This window comes from Rattus norvegicus, chromosome 3, assembly GCF_021556685.1.
Source record: "Rattus norvegicus strain SHRSP/BbbUtx chromosome 3, alternate assembly SHRSP_T2T, whole genome shotgun sequence".
NCBI classification, from domain to species: Eukaryota; Metazoa; Chordata; class Mammalia; order Rodentia; family Muridae; genus Rattus; species Rattus norvegicus.
Window position 1 is genome coordinate 112,099,380 of NC_141536.1, and position 12,625 is coordinate 112,112,004.

General features: G+C 44.1%; 1 protein-coding gene across 5 annotated transcripts in view; it reads left to right on the forward strand.

The window, feature by feature from the left end:
- The first annotated feature begins 4,455 nt into the window (after nucleotides 1–4,455).
- The window catches only part of Slc12a1 (solute carrier family 12 member 1), a 76,583-nt gene continuing 68,413 nt past the window's right edge, over nucleotides 4,456–12,625 (forward strand). For 2 of the 5 annotated variants that reach the window (NM_001270617.1, NM_001270618.1), the window contains 3 exon segments: nucleotides 4,456–4,477; nucleotides 5,555–6,155; nucleotides 11,845–11,976. In NM_001270617.1, coding sequence (NP_001257546.1) covers nucleotides 5,748–6,155; nucleotides 11,845–11,976 — 540 coding nt within the window. In that variant the 5' untranslated portion in view covers nucleotides 4,456–4,477; nucleotides 5,555–5,747. 5 annotated transcript variants of the gene reach the window in all.

Below are 12,625 nucleotides of genomic sequence, written 5' to 3' on the forward strand. Positions count from 1 at the left end.
TGGGAGTCTAGAACTCAGGACACAGCCTGCACCCGTGGGGGTTAGAAAGTTTGAGGCAGGGGTTGGGGATTTAGCTCAGTGGTAGAGCGCTTACCTAGGAAGCGCAAGACCCTGGGTTCGGTCCCCAGCTCCGGAAAAAAGAACCAAAAAAAAAAAAAAAGAAAGAAAGAAAGTTTGAGGCAACTCCCATGATCTGAACCTCTTCCAGGCAGCTCAGCTTGTCTGAGAGCATCTCTTAACAGTTCTTAAAGCTCATGTACCTCTGGGGAAGGAAAGGACTAGGATATCTGGTCAGTTCCTGAAACTCCCTGAAGCTTTGGGTTTCTAAATGGAATGCTTGCCTTACAGCACTCTGTGTCTTGAGGGGTTTTTTTTTTTTTTTTCATCTTTTGAAGATGGAGGCTTGTCTCAGAGGAAATTGCTACACAACGCTTGGGCTCAAAGACCTTTCAGCCCAAAATAGAAAGAATATTATTTCTCAAACAGGGATCAGAGGTCAGAAAGTTCACAGTGGAACAAACTTCAAAAACAGGCAAACCTCGCAAGCTTGCAGAGATGTGAAGGTTCTCAGAATTCCCGGCATTCCTCTCTGCCTTGAAGAACCTCCTGTGGGGAAATCCTGTAGTGTAGAGTCTCTCCAGTCCAGACTCACATGGACACTGGCTGCACCACACTCCTTCATGGCTAGTGCTAAAGAAAGAGTCCCAACATCACCCAGTAGGAGGGACAATTGTACTGAGGCAAGGTGTCCAGCCTGCCCTCACTGGAGCCATGACACCAGGAGCCGGTTGTCTAATCTCAGTGGGCTTCAGGGGAGAGATAGCCTTAGGGTGTGAAACTATTCTTGGGGAGACATAAGCACATGTTTACTCACCCCCAGTGATAGACTGTTGTAAACTCCAACAGCCTAAACATGCCACAAGCCTATCTGGAAAGCCAGAGAGCTGAGGAGAGGATTGAAGCTATCACGCACATTTCCCCAGGATTCCAAGGTTGGCTCACCCCAGCATCTAGCTTGACAAGTGATCGGAGGGCAGACAGTTTCCACATCCATGGAAACTACAGAGCAGGTCATCCTTCCTTACTGTCTCCACACCACCCCCAACCCAGCCCTGAGGTTACACATGCTTCTCCCACACCTGAGCTTTGCATGGGTGCTGGGGATCTGAACTAAGGTCTCTGCTCGCACAGCAGGAAGTTCTCCCATTGAGCCAACTCCTTGACCTCTACAACGGTTTCCAAGACTCCTAATCATGTCTGTGGCGTTCCAAAATAGCAGCCCCAGAAAGATGCCTGATGGGTCTTTTGTTGGTTTGCTTGTTTTCTCCTAGGAGATTTATAAAATATCTCTGTTGGCTATGGTTCTTCTGTCCCAAGCCTTGATGTCAAAGATGCTCTTGGTCCCCCAGGTGGTACAGAGCACCTCACATCCAGGTGGTAACCTGGCCCAAGAATAACTCAGTAAGATGAGCTCAGCTGACCTTGCTGGAAGGCATCTGTGCCCAAACGCAGGGCATCATCTTTGTGACATGGGTTTCTTCAGTCCCCCCTAAGATTTGTGTCCAACTTACAGAGAGGTTCCCTTTGCCCAGATTTTTTTATTTCAAAAAGAATAAAAGAAAGAGATATGAGAGAGAGAAGGAGAGAGAGAGAAGGAGAGAGATAGAAGGAGAGAGAGAGAGAGAGAGAGAGAGAGAGAGAGAGAGAGAGAAGACACAACCATAAGGAATGCAATGCACCATTTCAGGTCATCAACCCCCAACACACTAATCACTCCCAGAATCACTAAGAAGGAGTGCATGCTGGCAGGAAGTACTTGATCCACGTCTTTTGTGCATCTTACTCTTGGGGGTTGGGGGTGGAAGAACGGTCACCATCTGTGTTTCCAGAGTAGGAAGTGATAACTACAAGAAGTTGGTTATAGTATGGAATATAATATAATATGGAAACTTCAAGAAATGTTAATGCCTCTAAGAATAGATAGCCAGTATCATACCCAGATCAGTCCCTGTTGTCAAATACAAGAGCCTGTTAGGGAGAAGAGGAAGAAAGATAGAATCTGTACGGCCAGACAGTTTCCTTACCCACCTGCCTCAAACGCTCGAATCAAGCTCACCATCCAAGGTTGACTTTATGAATGAGGTCATCTCATCCGTATCCCCCAACTATCTCTCAACCACTCTGGTAGGTCTGAACCCCTGTAAGAAAGAACAGAGGCTATCACTTCCCCGTTAGCGATAAGAGCCTCAAATGAAAATGTCTGCTTGATAGAAGACTGAGACGGAAACTAATTCATACACACTGAGGTCAGAGAGGCATGCAATACAAAGGGACTGACTGCAGAGGCACTCCTAGCCTCTGGGGTGGAAAAGGGATGAAAATGGACAACGTGTTCCCGAGGGCAGGTGAGCGATGGACGGTGCCGATCATCCCGGTACAGGGAACAGAACTTGTTTCGGGCCCCAGCCTCATCTCAGCCATCTATTGATCTGTTAAGTCTCCCGACTCCCCCTAGCTGATTCTGATACCTGACCTCCTATACAGAACGGCCTTCTAAGTGAGAGTTGCAACTCTTATTGAAGAAATAAATTTCTTCTATTGAAATGGTCTTCATGAGAAGATCAGGGCCGGCGAGATGGCTCAGTAGGTAAAGGACTTGCTGCCAGGCCTGACGCTTGAATTTAAACCCTGGGACAGACCTAACTGGAGAACAGACTCCCCTGAGGTTGCCCTTTGATCTCTCTCTATACCATATGGCATGGACACTCACACCCCAACACACAAATAGATCATTGTAAAACCAGAAAAGGAGAGAGGAGATCGAGTTACAGCTGTCCCTTTACCACTCTCCTTCTGACAGACCTTGTAACGCTAGCTCGATTTAGTACCAAGGCTCTCCGATGGCTAAGAGCATCAGCTGGATTTTCCTTCAGCATCTGCAAGTCCCTTTGTACGGTCCTGTGTTTGGTCACCAATTTACCTGTCCCTTCATTTTAACAGGATTCCTATCCCTGTCTTTCATGGTTGGTCTCAGAATCATGAGCGTTAATTAAAAATAAAATTACAAACGGATAATAAATATCGTTAAAATGGTACAAGCGAGGACTCCGTTAAACCATTGCTGCTTAGAAAGAGATATAAATTAGCTCCTGTAAACCTCAGGATAACTCAGCAAGTCACATGCCATGCTGTCTGCGTCCACATTTGCATCCGAGGACACTAAAGCTCACACAGTGAACGAAGTCTCCGCCCAGACAGGAAGTGGCAGGGCCAGAGTTGAAATGGAGAATCCTTCACTCACAGCTCCCACATCATCACTACATCACACCACAGCAGAGCCGCCAGAGCAACTGGAAATCACTTGGGTAGCTTCTTATTAGACCCAGAGAGGACTCCTTCAATCATCCTGACTGAAAACCAATGACAGAGCGTGCATGGAGGAATTGCTTGTGCTGTCATCTTAACGACCAGCTCACGGGTTGGAGCCGAACCGTCTTCTGAGCAAAACTCAGAAACTAGATGTTGATAAAAACAGTTCCTTCACCAGGAGTCAGAAAAGCCATTTAGTAGTGCCTCTGGGAAGTGTGCCTGGGTTGACTCAAGCAGCTTGAAGTGGTTTTCATGCTCGGCAGAGGTCTTTTTTAATACTTCACGAATTCTACCCGCAATCTGCTCACTTCCTATGCAGAGAGGAGGCAAAGTAAGTAAGGTCAAATCATTTCAGGTAGCATTTCCTAGCCACAACATATTGAGACCGTCTCTTGGTATTTTGGTCCTTTGCTGAGCAGTATGAGGTCTCTGGGTCTCATCGAAAATAAGATAAATAGGAGGATGAACCAGGCCTGGTTGCAGAGCCTGCTTCCAGCTACTTGGGAGGCTGAGGTCAGGAGGATGGTGAGGCTGCCTGGATCACAGCGTGAGCTCAGGCCAGCATAGGCGATGAGCAAGGTGAAACGTTTAGAGATGGGGGGGGGGGGCACGGGGCGGGGCTCAGTGGTAGAGTTCTTACTTAGGATGTGTGAGGCGGGTTCAATTTCTATTGAGAGAGAGAGAGAGAGAGAGAGAGAGAGAGAGAGAGAGAGAGAGAGAGAGAGAGAAACAAAGACAGAGACAGAGACAGAAAGGCAGACTGTGGAACTAAATTTATCAAGTCTCAAACAACTGAAGCAATATTTTTTGAAGTATTTTGTCGTTGTGCAATCTGTGAATTAAAGAAACTTTATTTTGTTTACTGTCTAAAAGGATTAATGATTTACTACTAGTTACTAGTTGATGTGGTACTTACAGTTCCTCAGGGCTAATGACTGGCAGGCTTCTCCCACTGTTCCAGGCCAATGACTGAAAAGTCATCTCTTTCAAGAAAGGTTTTAGCCAATGAGCAGAAGCCTAAGGTTGTGGGCTGAGAGCTAAGGCCCCATATAGGCCTGGGCAGTGCTAACGTGGGGGACACTTCCTCAGAAGGCGGCTGAATGGGAGGGTAAGTGTCTGGGCTGGGCAGAAACCTCACTTCATATCCTGTCAAAACACAGACTGAAGACACCAGGGGCTATGAGATGTTCTAAGAAGCTAAGAGATATGGGTTGCACTGGTAATTTCACCAGGAAAGATTATTTAAGAGTTTAAATTATGTGTATTTGTTTGTTGGTTTGTTTTATTCAAAGAATTGCCTAAAATTGCTGTGCAAGGGCCAGGGTTTTGTTAGTATTGTTCTCATTTTCTAGTTTTCTTTGAGGGAAAAAAAATCAAATTTTCAGTAATCTCCAAAGAAATATTACTCCAAAGACAGTATTCAAGGTTAGCACACACTTTAGAGTTGTGAAAATTATCGGGTGGTTTATTGAACTCATAAAACATTGCATTAAAAGGAGCCAGTCGGACATAAGCCTTCACTGAGAGCTATGATTTATTCTTGTATCCCAAACACTCATTTTCTAAGGTTTCCATATTTGTGCGTTTATGAAAAAGCACAAACATGTGAGCAAGTGGGATGTTTCAGAGGCTACTGGAGACTTAAAATCCACAGAGCGTCATCCTGAGAGACCTAGTTTTTGATTTTTGTTTGTTTGAATTTCATATTCTAAAACGTAACTTTTTACGGATTACACAGGTGAAAGTTCTTCTGGGTCAGATTTATCTTTGGTGATGTGTGGATTTTTGTGACTAGCAAAATAGACTTTCTGAAGGTTTTGTGTATCAGACAGCGGATAATGCTCTCAATGAAAAATGCTTTGCAAGGCCGGCCCTGAGACTCTCTGCGATCTCTCCTTTGGTCCTCGATTGTAACACGCTTTCTGAATGTCCCAGCGACTTCCAAGCAAACATGACCAACAGTCACATGCTAGTGACTTCGTTGGAATTTCTGTTTGCAGAACCCAGTCCCCTATTATGTGTTAGGGTTTCCTTGCTGAGGTAGCAAGGGTTCCCTGGACCAGAAACTTTGAGTGAAACGAACTTAAAATTGTACATCTTACGAAGGAGAACTATACCCTAAGCCACAGCCCTTCTTAAATAGGTTTGCATTGCCTGGAACAAATGTAAGTTTCTTTCTTAATAGCAGCTTTGGGAATCATTCTGAAGATTACATGGGAGACCACATATCAACATTACAGCAGGAATCCAGCTATCGGGTCGTCTAGATCCAAAACCAAGTGCTCGGTATTGTAACCCTACGATTCTCTATTTTGAAGCAGAAGTAGGTTAAAACACCAACCACTGTAAAATAGGTAGTTCAAAGTAGATTTTGGAAGATGTCAGTCAACATCCCTTCCAACTCAGTGCCCAGTGGTGCCAGTCGTTTCCAAGTCCATGTTATAAATGAGGGCCATGGCAGTGGTGCAGCCATGAGTGACAGCACGGACCCCCCACATTATGAAGAGACCTCTTTCGGGGATGAAGCCCAAAACAGACTGAAAATCAGCTTTAGGCCTGGGAATCAGGAGTGCTATGAAAATTTTCTCCAAACTGGAGAGACTGCTAAAACAGACACCACGTTTCACGCCTATGACTCTCACACAAACACATATTACCTACAAACCTTTGGCCACAACACCATGGACGCCGTCCCCAAGATTGAGTACTACCGCAACACCGGCAGTGTGAGCGGGCCCAAGGTCAACCGGCCGAGCCTGCAGGAGATCCACGAGCAGCTAGCTAAGGTAAGCATCCTTCCGTGCCATTCCCTCGGGGTAAAAACACTGCGCAAGCGGTGGTCAAACGAAGAGGGCTTGTCCACGCCATCTAGTCTCCTTATGCAGCTGTCTCTGGTTCCCAAGAAAAAGAAACTGTACAGATGCTTTGTAAATGTTTACTGACTTGGGAAAGAAGTGCAGACTGAACTCGGGAAGTTGGGCAATGCATCCTATGGTGTTTGCGGTAAAGATACTCAAGTCCCACGGGGCTGACGGTGCCGCACTGAATCATAAGCTGCCTCCACTTTAGTGTTAAAGACTCTACAGCAATCCTTAAACAAACCACTGTGCTTTCACAGTTCATATTGTGGGTGGCCAGCCTGTGGTCCAGCCATGGTGTGGCCTTAAGTCTCAGCTACTCTGGAAGCTGAGGCAGAGTTATGACTCGTTTTTCTATTTTTAAAAGAAACACCCGAATTGCGTAAGATTCAACCCTCGTGTCCCTCTCTTCATACCTTTGCCTGAGGCTCCTGACTCTACAATTTAAGCCCAGAAGCACAGAAGTGGCCAAACTTCCTATTTAAAGAATGCAAAAGGGTTCCAAACTCTCTGAAAGACTCTAATCCATACCTCATTATTAGACAGATTTCGTCCGTGACTTCCTTGGAGATACACCGACAGACCTTATCCTCCTGCCTTTCTGAGAGTTTGTAACAAATAATACTCTTTTTTGTGAGTCTCAGTGTGTGGTGCTAGCACGTGTGTCTATTTGCATGTGCTTGTACGCAGGTGTGTAGAGGTTGGTGTTGGGCAGATTCCTCAGTTCTTCACCTTATGCACCGAGGCAGGCTCTCTCACCTGAACCCCAAGCTTGACGACTCAGTTAGTGTCGCTTACCGCTTCCTCCGGAGATTTCCCATCTCCACTTCCTCAGTACTGAAAGCACAGGTGGGACACCATATCAGCCTACTTTTTGTGAGAGCAAGAGATGCAAACTCTGGCTCTTACGAGCAAATGCTCTACCCACTGAGCCATCTCCCCAGCCCTGAATATCGCTCTGTGGAACATGGCTGCTCTCTGGGAAGATAATTGAATATCAGTTCCAAACGTTTATTTACTCACGGCCAAGCTTTCAGGAGAATAAAGAATGCACAGTTTATTCATTTATCCATTCTGGTTCTTAAAAAGTTAGAATGCAGGCTGTGGTAGCTCAGACCTTTAATCCCAGTGCTCCTGAGGAAGAGGCTGGGGATCTCAGAGTTTGAGGTAAGCCTGGTCTACAGAGTGAGTTCCTGGACCGGCAGAGCTACAGAGCCACTCTGTAAAGAGTTTTGGGTGAGGGTGGTAAAACAAAGTTAAACAGTCTCCCATTGCCCCCAACCGGACTCAGGGCAGGTTCTCTCAGGAATGATTCTGGTAAAGGCACTGACTCTTCCTTTCATTTCCTCTCACCTTCTTTCCAGAGGAAAAACATTTCCATAATTGACTCCCTAAGCTGCAGGGGCCCAACTGTCTACTAGGACTTCCAGAGGAAGAGCCCATGCGCTCCCTCTGCTCTTATATCCTCACCCCACAAACTTCCTCTTCTGTCCAATGGGCTGCATCAGTGTCGGGGTGCTCACCTCAGACTTTGAGACATTTGGTGCTTTAATCAAAAGAAAGAAACAGCATCATGGCTATCAGCTTCCATGGAAGGTTTGGTTTTTTTGGGTTTGTTTGTTTGTTTGTTTGTTTTTTGGGTTTTGGGGGGGAAGTTAATTTGAAACTGACAAACTGCTTGTCAGTTTCTTTCTCTAAATAAAGGGAAGGAAAGGAGACTGGAAGGGACAGGAAGAGGGGAGAGGAATGAAACAGTGGACAGTACATGACTGTTCTAAGTTCTTCTGGAAGGGGCAGAAAGAAAAGTTAAACATCACAAAGAGCTTCCTATAATCTGAAGAAGTAAAAAGAACCAAAAATGTTCAGAAAAAAAGAGGTGAAATTCTACCCCACCAAGTCTTGTACACTATACTTAACTTGTAAAGCTGCCCCCTTCATTAAAAGTAATAAAAGATTTAAATGTTCATTCATCCAGTCCCACAATTTACAACGAAGAAAAATAATACTTTAGCCTTCATTGAGAAGAAACTGGAAGCAGGGCCTGGTAGTTGAGGTCAGCAAATCCCAGTTAACCCCAGACGTGATTTCCAAGTCAGAAAATTATGACAAGGGTTGTCCTAATGGGTAAGATGGGGGTAGAGAAGTAAAAGTTCAGGGTTCAGAAGGAGATCAGGATCTAGCTAAAGCTCAGAATTAAAGCTCAGATTTAAAACAAAATAAAGCAAACAATCGAAAAGGCTTAGTGACGCTGTACTTGCCCAGAATGTGTAAAACTATAGGCTCAGTCCCCAGCACCATTAAGGCAAAGGGTTGGAGTTAAGTGGAGGGCATAGTGTTCTTAGGACGTTCTAGAGAGAAAGGTGCTTCGTTTGTAGGTTTTAAACCCCTGGTTTAAGAAGCTCTTTACACTGGGGAAGCCATCTCCGAAGCAAGGGTGTTTCCAGTGTACATCTGAATGGCCACGCAGTCAGGGTCCTAGCTGCCTTGGACATGGCACACTGGAAGCTGCTTGGGATGCCTTAACATTTTTTTTTTGGGGGGGGGTGGACAACATAAGACTAAGGCATTGATGTTTCTGTGCTCTGCTCTTTTTGCCTAGGCTTGACCTTGCCGCTCTCTCCCCATCAAACAATGCACGGTGATTACCTGGCATCTGATAAGGACTAATCTTTCAATTCTACTTCATAAAAAGAATTCTGCTTTCAGTTCCCCTTAGATTTTTATTTATTTTTACTTATTTTAGACTTAGATTGCATGCGATTGAAGCTGCACTGCTTTTCTTTTCTTTCTTTCTTTTTTTTTTTTTTTTTTGGTATTGGAAGAGGAAAATCTCGTACCAACTAGTCTTCCTTTTTCTTTAAATACATTTTATTTTCTCTCCTATGAATCTGTAATACACAAATAGAAATCTTGGTGAATGGATGATTGTTCCATAGGATTAAAAACGCATCTATGAGAGATTAAGGGTCATCATTTATGTCGCACAAAGAAGCAAAAGCAGCTACAGGAAGGATGAAATCCCAGAACTTTCCATCTGTGCGACATTAACGGCATCCAGATGTCTGTGAACCCCCTAGGCAGAGCTTAACAACCTTCAGGTCCCCACAAACCCCGACTCAAGTTGCATTCAATATTTGGATGAAACATTGAATTTGCTATTGTTCTGGTGTACAAAGGAAGCGTTTATCAAAAAGTAAAACAAAGATTTGCTATACCACATAAAAGGTGATTCTGCCTTGAACTACTCCCAGGTAATACTAAAAAAAGAAAAAGAAAAATCTTGGGCTGGGGATTTAGCTCAGTGGTAGAGCGCTTACCTAGGAAGCGCAAGGCCCGGGGTTCGGTCCCCAGCTCCGAAAAAAAGAACCAAAAAAAAAAAAAATCTTGGATGTGTTCTCGTTTCTACTTTCTGAGAAAGCAAAAGTAGATTACTGTAGGACACGCCCGGGATTAATTTCATGAAAAATGAGATCCCATGTGTAGTTTCTAAGGTATAGAACCTTTCTGCTCCTATATATTACAGTCAGCCAAGAAAAATGCCAGCAACTCTTGTAAATTTACTATTAAACATTAGTCACAAAAGGAAAGATAATCACAAAAATTCAAGGTTGTTGAATATAAATATACTTAAAATTTCAAAATGCTAGCAAGTTCCATATATCTATGAAAAGAGCTGTCAGTCCTGCACTGACTCTGCTTTTGGATAATTTAGAAACTCCCTGTTGTGCTAATTTCTGTGTGTGGTGGTTTCTGTGTCCTGAACTCAGACAATGTTCTCTTGGTTCTCTGAAGTCCAAGTGATGGATTGAAAAACCATAAAACTGATCAGAAATGGTGTCCATTAAGAAAAAAAAATTTTCATCTAATGGAAATTTTTAAATATGCAATTTATTCTTTATATGACTTTATAGGTTTGTGCCATTATTAATGTTCTTATTCTCCAAATCTAAGTGTCAGAGTCGCCATTGGGGTTCATCAGAGAGCACAGCAATCTCCCAGACCAAACCCTTACAGGCTTTATCAGAAGCATAGGTTTCATTTCCAAATCCATGTCTAAAAGGGCAAGTGGCTAAGGCTTTCTCATGTGACCCCAGCCACAGGAATAGTGATTAACTAGAATATTAGTAATCATAAAGGTAGACTCTCCAACTAAGTTGAAGAAATGAGTTCTCTAACCAGGCAATCCCTTCAGTCATATTAGCACATCTGTAAGTTTCATACTTTCAAAGACTGCGATTTTAGTCATGGGAAGGAAAAGCTGCCCTGGGACATGGTTGCATGTGGAAAGCACTTGAAGCATTGCCTGGTGTGGGTGTGCAGGGCTGAGTCCAGCTGGCAAGAGAGAGGTAGAAGCAGGAGATGCTCTGAAGCCAGTCAGCCTGCCGTACACACAGAACAACAAAGAAGCCCTGTGTCAACCAAGATAGAAGGCAGGGACCAATACCACAAGCACATGTACATATGCACATACATCATACCCAACACAAACTCATGCATCATACATATTCATACGCCTGTACTCAGACATACAAAAGCGTGCACATATGTGCATACATCATATTCACATGACTCATATATACTCACACACCTGCATTCATACACACAAACACACACACATGTGCATACACATCATACATAATACAAAGGCAAACACCATATAACTCATTCACACACATCAGAAATACAGACAGACAGACAGACACACACACACACAGCACTCACGATTGAAAGTAAAATCTGCAGGTGACTGCTAGCTGCTTTATGCTTCTAGAATGTATTAAAAGAAAAAGACTTTTTCCTTGATGTGTGAAAAGCACCTAATGCTCTCATCAGAGACTGACTGTACTGTATAAGCCTGTGTTGAGGTCTCCCATGCATGACCCTTAGTACTGACCACTGCAAATGAAGCTAGTCTAAGCCAAGATGTGCACTCAATGGAAAATGTACATCGGCTTTTAAATTTTTAGTATGAAAATACTTCTATCAAACCTTCCTGGTACTTTATGCTGACTGTAAGTCTGAATGGTAATATTTTGTACAGACTCAACTGAGTAAAGTATAATCTAAAATCCCTTGTGACTTCAGCCCCTACTACCAAGTGAGGGACCATGACTGGTAACATGTCTTTACATTTCAAATATCAGTAACACAATTTCCTGTAAGAATTTAAAAATCTGATTATCTCTATCTAAGCCTAGGCTATTTCACCTGAAGATTTTTCTCTTTCATCACAGCTTGTCTCCCTTGACTCCATTGTCTTGTTTATCTTTGTGCATTTTAAATTCATTTAAATCCGACCACTTTTGTGTTGTTAGCAGCAGGATGGCCTGGGTTCTGTCTACCATCTTTCAGCCTTAGCCATGGCTGGAAATAACTCACAAACGGAAGCCATTAGCTCCCAGGGTAAGATACACTAACAACAAAATTATTTGCTGAGGTTAGAAATACTTTTTTTCCCAGGGTTTTATGGCCATGGCCATTGTTTTGATTTGGCTTTGAAAGTTTTAAGAAACAGTTTGTTGATCCACTACTATCCTCTCTCTCTCTCTCTCTCTCCCTCTCTCTCTCTCTCTCTCTCTCTCTCTCTCTCTCTCTCTCTCTCTCTCTCTCAATGCAGAATGTGGCTGTGGCTCCTGGTTCAGCTGACAGGGTTGCTAATGGAGATGGGATGCCTGGAGATGAGCAAACAGAAAACAAGGAAGAAGACGTGACTGGTGTTGTGAAGTTTGGATGGGTGAAAGGTGTGCTGGTGAGCAAAGTCCTGTGTCCACACTGAGAGCATGTCCTAGGACCCTGTTCACACTGAGGTCCACCCCCTGGGATCCTGTTCACCCTGAGAGCCATCTCCTACAATCCTGTTCACACTGAGTTCTATCCCTTAGGATCCTGTTCACACTGAGATCCACCCCCTAGGATTCTGTTCACACTGAAAGCCACACATGCCCTAAGAGTCAGTTCACACTAAGAGTCATGCATGCCCTAGGATCCTGTTCACACTGAGATCCATCCCCTAGGATCCTGTTCACATTGAGATCCATCCCTTAGGATCCTGTTCATACTGAGGTCCGTCTCCTAGTATCCTGTTCAGATTGAGGTCAAACCCCTAGGATCTGATTCACACTGAGATCCACCCCCTAGAATCCTGTTCACACTGAAAGCCATGCATGCCCTAAGATTCAGTTCATACTAAGAGTTATGTATGCTCTAGGATCCTGTTCACACTGAGAGCCATCCCCTAGGATCCTGTTCACATTGAGATCCATCCCTTAGGATCCTGTTCACACTGAGATCCATCCCCTAGAATCTTGTTCACATTGAGATCCACCCCCTAGGATCCTGTTCATACTGAGATCCATCCCCTAGGATCCTGTTCACACTGAGAGTCATCCCTTAGGATC